Genomic DNA, 13,599 nt, shown 5'->3' on the forward strand with positions numbered 1-13,599 from the left:
TGTTTTTATAATGCTAATTTGGTGTGACAGTGTATTGATGGCAAGTAGGCAGTGAACTCACAGAAGCAGGAGCTACATGTTTGCAGATAGTGACAGTTTCTAGTAAAGGATATGTTCACATGGAGAAATTCTACAAAAGAGCTGAAGCTAGAAAGTGAAAACAGGTCCATGGATATAGATACTTTTTTTTACAAGTAGTTCTGTGAAATGTCTCTAAGTCGGGCTGGACGTTTGTGCAGGTCTAGTGGGTCCTGGCATGCACACTGATTAGAATGGAAGTAGGATTCTGAGGTTGTTGCGTAACGTAGCACTCAACTGCTGAAGCATATTTTTGTTGAACTTTGGTTCTGAGAAGACTGAATAAGTACTCCTCAATGCCCCACAAGAAGTAAATGGGTACTGCTGTGGTAATAGCTGCTCACAGGCTATTTTTATCAGAAAGATTTTACCATGGATGTCTTGAGAGAATTATTTCTCATACCTTCCTGTCAAAACCACAAACATGCAGTTTAGAACATGAAGTGATCTGAAGTTTTTAACGGGCTGAGTTAACCAGAGATTTTGTCTGTTAGGCTTCAGTGGTCCATTATATGACAGATGATTAATATATGTATAAATTTGCAAGAATAAATGACACTTCAAGCAAAGCACAATTTTTTTTCTTCTTTCCCAGAGCTCCGCTGCACCCCAGGGCAGTTTGCGTGTCGGAGTGGTACCATCCAGTGCATCCCTTCAAACTGGCAGTGTGATGGATGGCCCACCTGCGAGGACGAGAGCGATGAAGTTGACTGTCCAGGTAAGTAAATCTAAGAAAGAGTGCTCAGCCCTGTGCCAGCTTTGCAGGAGTACTTTGACTCTTTCAGATGGCTTGCTTATTTTTATTTGAAATTGGCAATTGCTTGGTAGACTGTACCCATTATTAACAAAGGTTGAGTTGGCTTCTCTTCGTTTTGAGCAGCTAATGCCACAAACAGTTTTTTGCTTGTCTGACTTATGCTTCTATTCTTACGGTCTGAGCAGGTATCCTGAAGATGACTAGAGTTTGTGGTCTAAAAAGAGACTTTCCTGACAAGGAAAAAATCATGTTGCATTTAAACTGAAATGGCACGTAAGCCTGTGGTTAAATTTGGAATTACTGATTTGGTTGCGTATCACTCAGATGGTGCTGGGTGACATTGTTGGACTTGGGTAGAGAGCTTGTTTTATTGCTCCCTGTTCTGATTATGCTTCTTGTGCTTAAGTGGAGAACTTTGTTCTGACAGACAAGCTGGTATATTTGCACTTCATAAGCTCCTATGACCATATGCTTTGAGGAGCCTGTCACCAGCAGTGGATCTCTGCTAAAGCTACTGGATATTGAGCTCTGCTTAAAAACAGGAAAAGAAAAATTGTAACTAGATAATCGCAATTTTGAATGTTTTCGGTTGTTCTTGAAAAACAGGCCAGTGGAGCTCTTTCTGTGTATCTTAAAAGTGTAGTGACCTGTAATTTTTTTTCTGTTAAGAACAATGAGACAGATATCTGAAAGCATGAATTCAACTGTGGCATAATTCAGAACTTTATACAGTGTGACTAAATTACATTCAAAAACTGTTTTAAGGAGCTCTTTGCCAGTGCACTACTTAATTTTCTTGGCAGAGAATCACATGAACTCTGTGGCATTGTTGTAACAGCATTCAGTCTGTCATCATTCTGAGTTCTCAGCTATTTTAGAGAGGTGCTACAAAATAGTAGCATTGATGTTTTACAGCAACAAACTCTTCTAAGTATTCATATAATCTAAAGGAATTAGAGAAGTAAATCCAACACTCAAACTTTGAAACTGGGCTGTAGTTAGCCATCTCCCCAGCGTGTGCTATGGACAAATAATTAAAAGAACGTCAGTGGTCTTTTAAGAAAACTTTTCCTTAGTTTGTGTGTGTGAATGTGCAGCAAAGGGGAAAAGCATTGGTAGTTTCTTCTGACATTGAAAATTAAGCTGTGCCACTGGTAATCTATTTAAGGATATTCTTTACAATGTGGATGTCCTAAAGAGAATTGCTTTTATAGCTGTGCTGTTATTCTTCTTTTTAGCTAACTTTGGCCAAATGTGAAAAAGCTACGGACCTAATAAAATTCTGGAGTATAATGGAATTCAGTGACTAGGGGAAGGCAGTCACGTTAATGTTTGGATTTACATGAAAAGCTCTGAAGACGTTGCTTGCGGGAACATTTGAACTTCCACATTAGTGGAAAACTGTTTTTATCTTCTCCTGTTTCTGATGTATTCATCAGCAACCTTAAGTTGCTGCATGGAGTGTGCACCAGGATGGCATTGACTAAGGACTGGAGTTCCAAAGGATGTCTGGTGTATGGATAGGAGGAGGATTTTATGGTAGCAACATTTCTCAATACATAGGTTCTGGTGTTGTGTTTGGGGTGTAGGTCTCACTGGATGGTCTAGCCTGACACGATGAGGAGAACTTGAAGGTTAAAGAAATGAAATGTGGGAGAGACTTGATTCACCACCATGCAGGAGGAGAAGAATAATGTGTGTAAAGAATACCAGAGGAGAAAATGCTGGACGGCATAGAGAAGGAAAGTATTCCACTTGATGAGAGGAGTAATTAGATAAGTAATTGGTGAAAAGGCTGTGCTCAGTAAAACAGCCAGAAAGCAGGTGTGGTGTTTGTGAAAGAACTGAGATATTCGCACAGTAATGCGAGGAGTGCAGCCAGCAAACCAGAGGAACAAGAACTACTGGTGTAGGATGTAAAAACTATTATACCTGTAACAAAAAAATTGCCGGGATTGCATCGTGACCTGCAATGGGTGTTGAAGGGCAAGTATTATTCGGAGCTGTCAAGAATAAGGAGAGGTTGATGTGCATGGGAATGCTGTGCTGGAGCATAAAGAGGAGTAGCATCAATGAAAGTAAACCTGAGGCCAGAATCAGTTTGGAAGAGCACAGTGTGCTTGTGTTGAGGAAAGCAATACATACGTGACGAGTCATAGGAGAGACTGTCTTGGGACATTGATTGGGGAGCTAATGCTACTAATAATAGTAACATAGTCATACTCAGGAGTGGCAACTTTCTTCTTTGGCCACCGAATTAACAAGAAATGATGCAGCTTTAAATTTAGAAAATACCTTTGGAATAGATGAGCAGTTGTGTGATGATTCAGCTAAATGTAAACACTTTAATTAAAAAGTTCTTCCCTTCAATAAAGGCAGGCTGAACACCTGAGAGAGCTGGTTAGTGAAGCCACCTGGACTTGTGAAACCTGGAGAATTACAGTATCTTTAAATTAAAAGGCACAAAACTCTCTGGAGCATGAAAAGAAAGTGTGCAAGAAAGGGCCCTGAATCTAGTTGGGAAGCTTGTTAATCTTCAGCCTTTGAGCCACTAATGGCACACTCCAACATGAGCAACTCGAAAGAGATCAGTGGCAGTGAATTAGTGTTTTGTGGTGATGTTAAGTGTGTTTCAGTGACTACTTAGTCATGTTGGTGTTTTGAAAGGTTTATTACAAAACCATTGTAAGTTGTTGGCCACTGTTGGTTCACCTTTTTTAGGCCTAATTTAATTTGTGTTAGTAACAAAGGTCCTATTAAAAGAAGAGGATCCGTAATTAATAAATTAGTTTGGTAATCGTGTATTGGCTGAAGTACAAGAAACATTCCAAATTGTAAGACTTTTTGTTTGAATTTCTTCTGGCATTTTTTTCAGAACACAATTAGGTAAGACATATAATTCATTGACAATCTGAATAAATGTATGAGATGCCTATTTCTTGCTATATTTCTCTGGAGATTGTCATGATAGTTGTTTTTATTCTTGCTGTCTCTTATCACAATGACCATTTTCCTCTAAAACATGGAATTCCTTTCAGTCCCAAATTTGCCATGTGCAAAGTACTGTTCCCCCTGCCCTTCCCAATAGGCACCCGTGTAGCAGTGGAATCTGCTGCAGAGATTAGCCTCAATTCATCTCTCTGATAGACTAAAACCAGGGGCTGTTTGCTCTTAAGAGCATACTAACAATTGCTGGGAGGGTTTATTATGTAGCATGTGCCTGTGACTCGCTTGTACTTCAGCAGTGGAGCTTCATGAAGTTCATGGACTGTTCCATGTCAACAGTACTTGATCCTAAACATAGTTTATCCCAAAGGGGTATATTCTATAAAATGGTAGAAACAGGCATTAATATTTTGAACCAGGACTTCTGCAAATGGGAATTTATTACTTCTAATCACTTTCTCTTCTATTTCTACATAAGCAATCAAAGTAGAAGCATACCTTTTCACCTTTATGAAAGTTCTGTATTTAAACCCGTAAGAGGGAAGGGATCTGCAGTTTACCTTTTACTGCTTATTGGATTTCCAGCTTTGCTTCTAACAGAATATATATCAACTTCTGCAGATATCCTACCTTCTTTGCAGGCCTTCTGGTCTAACTCATTTTCAGGAGGCTGAGCAGAGCAGGGTTTAGTATAGCTCTGGCTGTGTTTTCCTCCCAAACTGCAGGCTTGATGGTTTTTTGTGCTGCCTATGAATGAGAATGGATGTCTTAAACTCGAGTGCCCTTCATAAATCCTATCCATATCAGTTTTACATCTTTCCCTTCTGATGAAGCAGCAGCTGCAGCAACCTGTTTTGAAGTGATCAAAAACAGCTTTGTGTTTTGTTTCCCCAAGGATATTTTGTATGGTTGAAGTGACTCTTGACATTTGTGCACTTTTTAGTGCATCTCCTTTTAAAAGCTAGGTATTAATGATAAAAACCTGAGCATTTCCACACCTTTCCTGAGCCCTTGCTGAACTCCTATTTTTTTTTACCCTACCTGGTGGTGTATAAATTATAAGCTGTTTTCTGTCAGTCCGTTACCTTGAATAGCACTCAGCACAGCAGGATGCTGCTCTTGGTTGGCATTGATGTCCTAGCACAATATAGTTGATAACACACAGCATGGAGCTGCTTCATCTGGGAAGAATTACTCCTCTCTGGGAGCTTCTGAACTATATTTCCAAATACTGAAGCACAAAACTGGACTTAATCTTCAAGTTCTCTCACCTCTCAAATTACCAGATGCAAGTGGAAGCTTTCTAAGCTTTTAGTGGGTAATATGCTGGACAGAAAATTTGAAGCTTAGGGGACAAGGCAGCTTTTATGTAAATTTTGAGAATCTGTGTCTTTAAACAGGAGCAGCTCAAATCTTGGAACTGTTAAGATATGGCAAGACCTGGTTGCTTCACAAGCAGTTTAATTTTGACATCATTTGACATAGTACATCAATACTTATGAAGGATTTTTCTTGAGTGACCTGACATCTGTGACACAGAGGTTTTCCAAAAGGTAGAAGGACCCATCAGCATGGCAAACTTCCATTCTGAATTGGCAGCTTCAAGTTTTAAACAACTGAAAATAGCCACAGAATCACCACTGTTGAGCAACTTCCTTGAGGTACAGCCCTATACTTAGACTATAATTGTGCTGGAGTGAATTAGATAGCAACTATAAATTGGAAGGAGCTGGGTGAATACTAATCATGACTTGATCCAGTGGGAAACAGATTGGAGGATACTTGTGTTCACCACACTAGTATTCAAAGGGTGAAAAAAAATAGTGCCCCATGAATTTTTCCTTGAACCAGTTTTTTCATTTTCTGCACCAACTAGCCAGCAAGTGACATTTCTGGAGTAATTTTATAAAGTCAAAGGAAACAGATCTGTATCTGTCTTGGCTAGTAAAAATATCACTGTTGCTGTTACTGCCTGTGGTTGTAGTATTTAGAAGAATAAAGATCTTTGGAAAATAACTGATCTTCCAAAATTTGATAGCTTTCAGAATATGAAGTGTGCATGTAAGCACTGAAAATGATGGCCTTTTCTTTGTGAAACACTCAAACATGTTTAGGTTCTGATTTTCTGACTGAAGTTGTTATCTTAAGAGTCCATGGCACTCTAATTTACCACAAGATTAAATTATTTATAAAAAGGAAGTAGGAAAAGCAAAGTACATGGAAAATTCTTTTGCAGAGTATTGTTAAAGTAAAATAGAAAACCAGTCCAATTACACCTTTGCCACCAGAATCTGCAACAGCTTTTCATGGCACTCAAGTGATGTAGAGGCTTGTTAGCATCTCTTTATTGCCCTGGAAAAAGTTGTCATCGTTGCTTTTCTTGGGAGACAGATATTCAGGTCAAATAGAAACAATTTAATATTTGAAGACCACCAGTTTATTTAGCAGCTGACAGTACTGGGCTTGAACAAGTGACTTGTGGTGGCTGCTTTGTGCCACTTCAGTCCTGGTTTCAGCAGCGAATCTGCTGACAAGGGCAGATGCTGAGGAAGGAATGAGTTCTGCTTCCTGGGTGCAGACTGATGGAACTCTCTTCGTGTGGGAAGCTATTTTTCAAAGCATCTGGCATAAATTCTGTTAATTTAGGATGTTAGCCTGTGTAACTCTTCCTTAACCTTGCATGTTAAAACCTGTGAACTTTTGTTTTATTCCTGGGGGGAGATAAATTGTTAAGTCCTCGTGGGCGTTCTGTTTAGCTGCAGAGGGTCAGCCATATGGTGCTGCATCTGCTCTCACTTCTGAAAGGGAGCTGATTCTTCATGTGTTTGGTTCTGACTGGTTCTTTGGGTTTAGCTGTTACCATTTAATGCCATGGGAAAATAGAGCTCCCCGTGCTGAGCTCAGTAGAATTTGATAAAGCATTCTACATTAGTTAGTGTTATTTTTAAAGTCTTGCTATAATTGAAGATTTGCTTTTTTAGTGTCTCAGTATCGCTCTGACAATCAGAGTGTAGATAGTGCTACTGAACCATTAGCATTAAAAACAGATTCTAAAACTAAAAATAGATTAGCCTTTAAAGTAATAAAAAAATCAGTAATCTCCACTGTCAAATTATTTTACCATTTTGTGTCCTTTGAAATGTACACTGACTGAATTTCTTGGCACTGACTTCTTGCCTGTGATAGATAGCATATTCTAATATTGAACACTAGAATTACTACTTTATTCCTGTAAGGCCATGCAAGTGTATTATGCACAGCCATTCCTTAATGGGTGATCTCTGTAGACATGTAATTCCTAGGATAATGTGATAATTAAATAGCCCTTGCTTATCCCATTAACCCAGGGCAAACGCAGTATGCTAGAGCCAGATGAATGCAAAGCAACTTTGCTGTTCCTGGGCTCCAGCTAGGGATTTTTTTGCTCATCAGTGCCTACATTTGTTCCAAGGAGTGCACTGTTTGATGTTGGGTCTTGTGGAGGTCTTTCCCCCAGGTAATGCACTGAACAGCCTCCAACTTGGGGTTTAAATTACCGTGAAATTGCTGTGGACCTCTTGCTTTCTAAAGATAGTCTGAAAAGAGAAAGTTTTACTGATGTGATTTCATATATATTTCAAACAGATGTAGTTAAACCTGTTAAAGACGACTGTGTAGCTTCTCTTTATTTGGGATCGTGACTAGTTTATTTGGTTTAGTGAGGTAACCTATGACATGAGGCTAAATGGAGCTAATCAGCTGTAAAGGAAAATAAGCAGATTTTTTATATAGAAGTGAATGTCTACATAGTTCTGTGCCAGTTAAACCCTATTACCTTCAATAGTGTCTAGTAGTATTAAGTAACATACAAGCAGATATTTATAATGCTTATATTCTTGGGGTTTTAATTTTTCTCTTTTTAAGGTTAGTCCCTTGTTTCCACGTTAATCTTTCTCGGTGCCCATCTCCATCTTTCTCTAAGGTTTCTCTCCGCCACTGTGCCAGCCTTCCTGCTTAGGAACCTGCTAGTTTTGCAGGCTATGGCCTGCCCTGCAGTGCCTCCACCTGAACTGAGTGTTCCTTATTTACTCCTGGTAGGCACATGGAGCCCTCCAGTCTCTTTTCTTGAAAAACGTCTTACACCATGTTCTTCCAAAGTTACTGAATCCAGTTGTCATGTACACCTGTTAACCCTGACACTGAGATGAGGGGGTGTGTGGGTTTATTTCAGAAGTCATGAACTAACATTTCCTTTAGAAGCTTGAGCGTGAATAAAAAAGCCTTGTTCTTCTGGCCGAAGATGGGTCTCCTTTCCTGGTTTTAATTACATCCTACATCTCAAACAATGTGTTGGAAAATGTACTGGAGGGGTTGTCTTATGTCCTTGAACACACAGCTGAGGAACAAAGCAGCTGGAGAGTGGGTAGTTCTGTAAACAGGAACAGATACAGTGTGCCAGGGATGATGCATTTGCTGCAGCAGTTGAAATGGTGAGCAGCAAGTCCTGTGTACAACTGCAGGCTGGTGAGAATCTGCCAAAATATTTCGTTTACTCTGCACGACTCAGGTAACAGCTTGTTGGTTCTTTTCAGTTGAAGGTTCTTCAGTTACCTACTGAGTAAAACTGTAAGGACCTGCCATCTTTGTTTACCTGAGTCATGTATCACATATGTCTTGAATTAAAACCCAGAGCAAGTTTAATAAAATGAAATCTGCCTTTGCATGCATCTTTCACCAGTACTAACTATTCCTTCTGGTCCCCAGGCTTGACAGGGGACCAGCGAACTTACCATGGGAAGGAGAATGTGGACTCGAGGCACAATCGAGGGAGAGGAGGAGAGACCACCCGCTTCCACACCGTCAACATGGCACAGCCTGTCCGATTTAGCAGTAAGTTGCAGACTGGGAAATCTGGGCCATCTTTCTGCTAATTAATTTAGAAATTTAGGCTATTTTAAAATGAAAAAGTAATAGTCTTGCATAGTCTCTTGCATAGCTTTTTGACCAAACTTTGACATGTTCTGGTATTTCAGGTGATTGTGCGTTTCTTTTATATACGTCCTGCTATATTGCATGGTTTATATAGCAGACCAGTACATGCAAAGAATGCTACTTCCTTATTAATCCTGGTTTTGTGAAACCAGAGTTGGAATTTTCTGTTATAACTCGCTGCAGTTACAGAAAACTGAATTAAGAGACTTGAGAACAGAACTGTGAATTGAAAGGAACAGAAAACAGTTTTCGAATTTTAAGTTTCTTAGGTCATGCAAAATTAATAGGGCAGATGCTAAAATCATATTTCACGTCTGTTTTAAATGTCATCCTCCTCTCCTGTGATTCTCTCTATTAGTCACCCATCACCTCCAAGAATGTCAGTCAAAAGCCTGTGGGCCTATTTCACCCAGAAATGCCTCAAGGCTTTTGTTTCAGATTCCCTCAGTTGAGTTAATTGAAAGAAAGCAGAAACAGCAGTTCACACCATCACCTTCTTAATTCCTAAAGATCTGCCTTACAGTGGTTTTTTCTCCAAAGCAACCAAGAATTTCCCCAGAACTATCATCTTTAATGACTGACTCTGGGAGCAGGATTATGTGAATACTATTGAGACTGTAAGAGTAGGTTGAAAACTTCACAGCAAGTTGGATGTATTGGTAACCACCTAATAGAAAGACACAGTCATTAAACTGGGCACCTCTTAGGTTTTTGTGCTGCTTGTTTTTACTTGGATTGATCAAATTTATTGGTTTTATAAAGATGTGCAGGGAAATATCTTCCACAGTAGATGGTCAGTCTTAATTAAAGATTTTAAAGGCTGTGACAATGTGACAGAACTTTGCTAGAAATGTCATCTTTTTAAAAACATGTAAAAAAAATATCAACATTTATCAGAAGCTGTAGTAAAGTAAGTCTTCAGGGATCTGTAATGTGTGCACCTTCTCCTGCGGAGGTGAAGTGTACACACTGTTGTGTGTACGTGTCTCAGTGATTATTGATTAGGATGCATTATATTAAAGATCCTAATTTGGGGGGAATGGTTTCCCTTCTATTCTTCATGTTTCCTAGGAAAGTGCCCAACAGGATGGCACCACTATGAGGGCACAGCCAGCTGTTACAGGGTGTATTTAAATGGGGAGAACTACTGGGACGCTGTGCAGACATGTCAGCGGGTGAACGGATCCCTCGCCACCTTCACTGCAGACCAGGAGCTGCGGTTCATCCTGGCACAGGAGTGGGACTTGGAAGAAAAAACATTTGTAAGGAAGGACCAGCGTAGGTGAGTGGGAAAAAAGGGACAAAGATTTCGTGTTAGAGAATGGTTTCTGTGTGGTACAAATGCTGGTGGTTCAGTTTGTGTAGAAAACCTAATGGTAAAATTGACATCAGGTGAATAACCCAGTATGAACATGCTGGTTGGCTGCTTGGCAGGGGCCCATCTGCGGTTTTGTGTTTTAATTAATATTAACAGATAATTCAATTCAGCAGAGTCTTTTTATCAGCAGAGTCTTTTTATCTTCAGGTTGTCTTAGCAATGTACAGGTATTCTTGAGCTGCATCAGGGAAGGTGGATTTAACAAGACTTTGCTGCTGCACTGCCTTGTATAGAAATAATTATTTAGATTTTTCAACAAGATTTTGGTTTCCACGAAGTACCTGTAGCACTAACAAAGACGGCAACTTTGAGGTAGGAATGAAGTAAAAAGGCATTTTGAGTTGCAACTATGTTTGGGTGCTTTAGATATTTCATTCTATTAGTTCACTACAAACAATTCCTTCTTTTTCTGCATATGGGTTTTTAGTCAGACTCATGGGCTGCCATGATGGATCACCAGGAGTGGCTCAGTAATGTTTTCTTTTTGTATCTGGAGAGTTAAATGGTTTGATCCAGAACAGTCTGACCTAAGTTTATGTTTAGAAATACTTGACTTCTGAATGCTGCTGTGTGATTTTTGGGTTTGAGATACTGAAGTGCTGCCTTGACAACACAATTAGGGTGCTGCATATGAGTAGAAATAAAAGACACAGTCAGTTATAATTTGTAAACATAGAAAACTACCAAATATTTTATATTTTCCTCTATTCCTCAACTGTAATCTCTCTCCATTGCCAATGTATGGGCCAGAAAGATAAGGAAAAAAGTAATCAGAATGTTTTGAAAGTTATCTTTTACATATGAAGACATTGGAAAGTTCTGTGTAATTTAATTTGTTACTATGTTTTTGGCCTGTATCTGCAGAATGTAACTTAATTTGTTTTGCAGATTCTGGGTGGGATATCAGTATGTGATCACCAATCGAAATCACTCTCTGGAAGGTCACTGGGAAGTAGCTTATAAAGGTAGGTCTCTCAAATTACTGCTTAGTTCAGTGCCCATGGGAACTTTGTTAAAGCATGAATATGATTTGCAAGAACGTGACTTCTTTCACTGCTGGTGTTGAAAGGTGAACTGCTTCGCTTTACAGTGTAGAAGTGGAAGAGTTTAATACTCAATACGCATCTTATTTTAAAGTTTAAGAAGTTTTTGGTTTTTCACGCTGCTGTGGAAAGAACATGTTTCAGTTATTTGGGCTTTCCCCTTGATTAAGATAGAGAAAGGAAGCTACTCTGTAATTTCTCATTCTTTTTGGTGAATGTTTAGGTGAACTGCTGGTTCCTGGTTCTAGTTTTTGCAGACTAGTGTAGCATGTTTGGAGGTTTCAGCTTTTCAAAAATTGGTAGAATTTTATATACTAAAACAACACACTTGAATTTTGCAGAATTTACCCATATTTTTTCTTTTTACCCATATTTTTTCTTTTTAAAGTATTTCAGGTAGTTTACTTAAACCGTGTCAGGATTTGCATAATCCCAGAAATAGATCCCATTTTATATGAAAAAGTGAACATTAATTTGGTGGGTGTCACTGGCTAAACCCTTTCAATTGCAAAACAAGCAGCTCCCTCTGCTGAAAATGCAAAGTTATGTTTCTACATCTTTTATTTTTAACTAATTCAGTTGATAGATTAGTTAAAGTCATTATACGAACTCTTATGTGTACAGTTGCCTGTCTAATTGCTGTACTGGTTTAGGTAATGGAAAATTTAAAACAAAGGTGGTTTTTTTTTTTAAGCATCAGCACTGTGAATTCCAGTGTAGTATTTGAAAACTAATCTGAATAGGTTTTTTTCTCATACATAGTTTTCGGTATCCATGGAGAATCTGGAAGGAAGACTTTCCTTTAGGTATAGATACATAATTATGGTCAGAATTTTCAAACAGTTGGGTCTTGAAAAATACTTCCTTTGACACGCGAACACAAAGATTCTCCTTAAAAGGACGTTTCTTTGCTCTTTGGAAAGCTGACTGCACTGCCATCTGCTGCCAGAGTGGTCACAACAGGGAGGCATGCATTACAGAAAAATCATCATAACTGTATCATTAGTTTTATTTAATTTGATGCATTATATGAATTTAAGCCTTCTCAATACCATATAATCTTCTGTTTTCAAGCTTTATATTTAATACAGAGATGTCTCTATGAAATAAAGTACGTAGTAACACTCAGGAGTTTGTGAAAAACTTTTCTTAGGCTTGTATTGAGGCAGACTCTGAATTCATAATAACTGTTTGAAAAGTGATTTAGAGTTCTGTGAAAATTTTAATTTATTGTTGGGACATGTGGAACATAAGTCCTCCAAAAAATGCCCTCAACACTTTTTGCACTGTTTGGAGCCCATCAGGAATACTGTTTTATGAGTTGGAAGGACCAAAGTGTGGATGCCTCAGTGCATCCCCCCAAACATGGGAACGGCTCTGCAGGAGCTGCATGGGCGGATGCACATTTTTGGAAGCACTGGTGGGTGCATGGAGTGCCAGGCACAAGATTGCTGTGTGGGTTCTTGCTCCACTGGTAGCAAGTGTGACCAAACTCAGTGTGGTTTGAGGAGGTGTATAACATTGTCAGGCAAACCCCATGGGACTCTGTGAAGCAGCACTTGTGGAGATGTTGGAGTATTGCTTCTCCTGGTTCAGAGTGACAGAATTACCCAGTACTTTGAAAACAGCAGCCTCTTTTCTGTGTGAGTCACCCCTTCCCTCCCAGCTGTTTGCCTTCCCCCAGAGCAGTGTTGCTAATGGAAGCTGAAGCTGGAGGGCTCTTTGTATGGGAGTTGGTGTGCATTAAATGAGTGATGTTACAGAGCCTTTCTAAAGCTTTTCATACCCACAGGCTGCTTATGCCAATGTATCTTGTTCCAGGCTCTTCAGAAGTGTTTTTACCCCCTGACCCTATCTTTGGTACGGCTATGTCTGAAAAGGAAAATGTTCTTTGTGCCCAGCTCCAGTGTTTCCATTTTCCTACCCTCCGGCACCATGGTTTACACAGCTGGTATGCTGAAAACTGCTATGAGAAATCTTCATTCCTCTGCAAAAGGAGTAAGTTGGGTTCAGTTCAGCATTAACTGTGTTGTGTGTGTTTAAATATGCGTATAATAAATATCTGGAAATTGTTTCATTATCCTTTCTAATTTTTGCCCAGTGAATTAAAAAAAAAAGGGTGGAGTTACATTTCTGCTTGATTTTAATAAATAAGAGCATCATAATGTGTGGCTGTCACACAGTACAGAGTTTCACTAAAAAATCACTAGGCAGCAGTATCAGCCCCAAAATAAACTTGGGGAAAAAAAGTTGTTTTTTTTTTTTAAACTACCTTATTAGTAAACATTACTCTTAAGTTATTAATTTCACATTAAAATGAGGAAACACTTATTTATGGTTTATTTTGAGTATAGCAAATTCTACTAAATTCTTTCCAGCCAATTATTAGAACTAGAAGGGAAAGACAAGTGGAACTCACTGACTTA

At 39.1% G+C, this 13,599-nt stretch overlaps 1 protein-coding gene across 2 annotated transcripts in view; it reads left to right on the forward strand.

Moving 5' to 3' along the window:
- Positions 1 to 615: 615 nt before the first annotated feature.
- DGCR2 (DiGeorge syndrome critical region gene 2) overlaps positions 616 to 13,599 on the forward strand; it is a 25,186-nt gene continuing 12,202 nt past the window's right edge. The window contains exons 1-5 of one of the 2 annotated variants that reach the window (XM_017734993.1): positions 616 to 796; positions 8,525 to 8,650; positions 9,815 to 10,034; positions 11,019 to 11,095; positions 12,995 to 13,171. In XM_017734993.1, coding sequence (XP_017590482.1) covers positions 631 to 796; positions 8,525 to 8,650; positions 9,815 to 10,034; positions 11,019 to 11,095; positions 12,995 to 13,171 — 766 coding nt within the window. In that variant the 5' untranslated portion in view covers positions 616 to 630. The remainder of the gene's footprint in view (positions 797 to 8,524; positions 8,651 to 9,814; positions 10,035 to 11,018; positions 11,096 to 12,994; positions 13,172 to 13,599) is intronic. The other variant, XM_017734994.1, reaches the window with a different exon arrangement.

The sequence above is a fragment of the Corvus brachyrhynchos genome, unplaced genomic scaffold, assembly GCF_000691975.1.
Source record: "Corvus brachyrhynchos isolate BGI_N302 unplaced genomic scaffold, ASM69197v1 scaffold114, whole genome shotgun sequence".
NCBI classification, from domain to species: domain Eukaryota; kingdom Metazoa; phylum Chordata; class Aves; order Passeriformes; family Corvidae; genus Corvus; species Corvus brachyrhynchos.